This window comes from Clupea harengus, chromosome 13, assembly GCF_900700415.2.
Source record: "Clupea harengus chromosome 13, Ch_v2.0.2, whole genome shotgun sequence".
In the NCBI taxonomy this organism is placed as follows: domain Eukaryota; kingdom Metazoa; phylum Chordata; class Actinopteri; order Clupeiformes; family Clupeidae; genus Clupea; species Clupea harengus.
In genome coordinates this window covers 8,313,442-8,315,941 of record NC_045164.1, presented here as the reverse complement: position 1 = coordinate 8,315,941, position 2,500 = coordinate 8,313,442, and the positions used below count along the sequence as shown (strand labels likewise).

At 46.4% G+C, this 2,500-nt stretch overlaps 1 protein-coding gene across 3 annotated transcripts in view; it reads left to right on the top strand.

Annotated features, from left to right (window-relative positions):
- The window catches only part of LOC105900037 (EMAP like 4), a 66,378-nt gene that overhangs the window by 52,485 nt on the left and 11,393 nt on the right, over positions 1-2,500 (top strand). For all 3 annotated transcript variants that reach the window (XM_031579416.2, XM_031579415.2, XM_031579417.2), the window contains 2 exons: positions 1,345-1,496; positions 1,679-1,804. In XM_031579416.2, the coding sequence (XP_031435276.1) occupies positions 1,345-1,496; positions 1,679-1,804 (278 nt within the window). The remainder of the gene's footprint in view (positions 1-1,344; positions 1,497-1,678; positions 1,805-2,500) is intronic.

The following is a 2,500-nucleotide window of genomic DNA, read 5'->3' as shown; positions in this document are numbered from 1 at the left end:
ATGCAGACACATTATTATGGCCCCAACATAATCTCACACACACACACACACACACACACACACACACACACACACACACACACACACATATTCAGAAATGCATTCACAAACACATGCATGCACATGTACAATCACTCACTCATCTTGCAATAACATACACATACAGAATTATGGACTCAGACTCTTCAACAAACATCAGCCAGAAAGTAACTCACTCCAAATCCTCACTGTACACCATACCCTAAACCACACACACACACACACACACACACACACACACACACACACACACACACACACAGGGACAGACACACACAGACATACACACACACACACACACACATTCTCATTTACACACACACACTATTGGAAGCAACAAGAGCAGGCCTGTGCCTGGGTTCATAAACCACATTAGCCCATGTGAAGTATTTGTGGTATCCTTTTCCCAGAAATCTCGTCTGTGAGTCGTTTTATGGTCTCTCCCTCCCTCCCTCCCTCGCTCCCTCCCTCTCCCTGTCCTCATTCCTTTCTCTCTTTCTTTCTCTCACACACACTCGCTCTTGCTGTCTCTCTTGCTGTCTCACACTCTCTCTCCCTTCATTATTCTGTTGCTTACTGTACACTCTTTTCTATTTCCCCACTAAATATCGCTCTATCACTCTAATACACAAATCCCTTCCCCTCATCTCTGCATTCTTCTCCTCACCATTGCCATTTGTTCAGTGTGCGTCAGGGTTTGTGCACATGCAGGTGTGTGTGTGTGTGTGTGTGTGTGTGTGTGTGTGTGTGTGTGTGTGTGTGTGTGTGTGTGTGTGTGTGTGTGTGTGTGTGTGTGTGTGTGTGTCTGTGTGTGTGTTCATATTGCATTAAGGGTTTAATATTGAAATCAAATGATATTCCATTCCATAAGTGAAGTTGGATGGTTTTGCACTGAATCATACATACATGTTATTTTAGTTAAACTCTGGAAAGATGTCAAATTCCTTGTGCTATTGGTTGAATTCCTTGTGCTATTGGTTGGGGCCAATCCGCTCACTGTCACATGCAAGTACTCATACCCAACAACCTAACCTACCCAATAACAACAACAGCTGCTCAACCATAGATCCTCAACAGCAGGATACAACAGCGCACTACTGACTGGTGGCAGCCGCAACACACACGTTGATATATAATATCAACTAAGGGAGGGTCACAGCCCTCCAATCCTTCTCTGGACATCAGTGGTGTGTATGCCTGTTCATGCATATGTGCACAACTTACTCGTGTGTGTGTGTGTGTGTGTGTGTGTGTGTGTGTGTGTGTGTGTGTGTGTGTGTGTGTGTGTGTGTGTGCGCACTGCAGGGGCGTTCCAGATCAGTCGTCAGATAAAGGCCCATGACGGCAGTGTCTTCACCCTGTGCCAGATGAGGAATGGCACCCTGCTCACGGGCGGCGGGAAGGACCACAAGATCATCCTCTGGGACCATGACCTCAACCCTGAGAGAGAGATAGAGGTAAACACACACAGACTCATGCGCTCAGTCACACATACACAAACACATACACACACACACACACCCACACACAGACTCATGCGCTCAGTCACACACACAATTGAATTGTTAGGGGACAGGAGAGAGAGGAGGCGATGAAGGTACACATACACACTTAAACTTCCTCCTTGCTTTTTCGCCAGGTGCCTGACCAGTATGGAACCATTCGCGCCGTGGCTGAGGGCAAGGGGGAGCAGTTTCTGGTGGGCACGTCGCGCAACTTCATCCTGAGGGGGACCTTTAATGATGGCTTCCAGGTGGAGGTGCAGGTGAGGAAATGACACCGTCGCTCTTATCTCTTCTATTCTTCCACTGTCTTCTCTTCTTGTGAACTTTCCTCTCCTGTTTCGGCCACAACATTACGGTATGTCTACCTTGCCTTGCTGGAGTTTTGCCAACGTAGTAGTGATGATGGTCGATAATTACTCATGTGTGGCGGGACAAACAATGGAATGTGTCTCTTTTGGTGGTTCTACCCAACATGCGTACAAGCTGCTGTACTAACACACACACACACACACACACACACACACACACACACACACACACCAACCATCTGAGCCTCAGAGTTTGTATATTTTTGTAGTCTCTCTGACTTTAGCCATAGCCCATAGACACACACACTGTCCACATCCTGAAGACATTTCCCATGCCATAGCCATGGCCAGTGTTGGCTGGCTGAGAGGGTAAAACAATGCAGCCCCAGCAGTCCACACAGAGAAGTGGCTCGAGCTGAAAGTAGGCACAGGAACACTCACAACTCACTCCAAATCCTCACTGTACACCATACCCTAAATCACACACACAAACACACACACACACACACATATTCTCATTTACACACATACACAGGGTTCCCGCGGGTCCTTAAAAAGTCTTAAAATGTCTTAAATTAAAATTCGGGTAATTAAGGTCTTAAATTGTCTTAAATTTCACGTAAAGTTGCTGTAGGTATTAATTTTTTT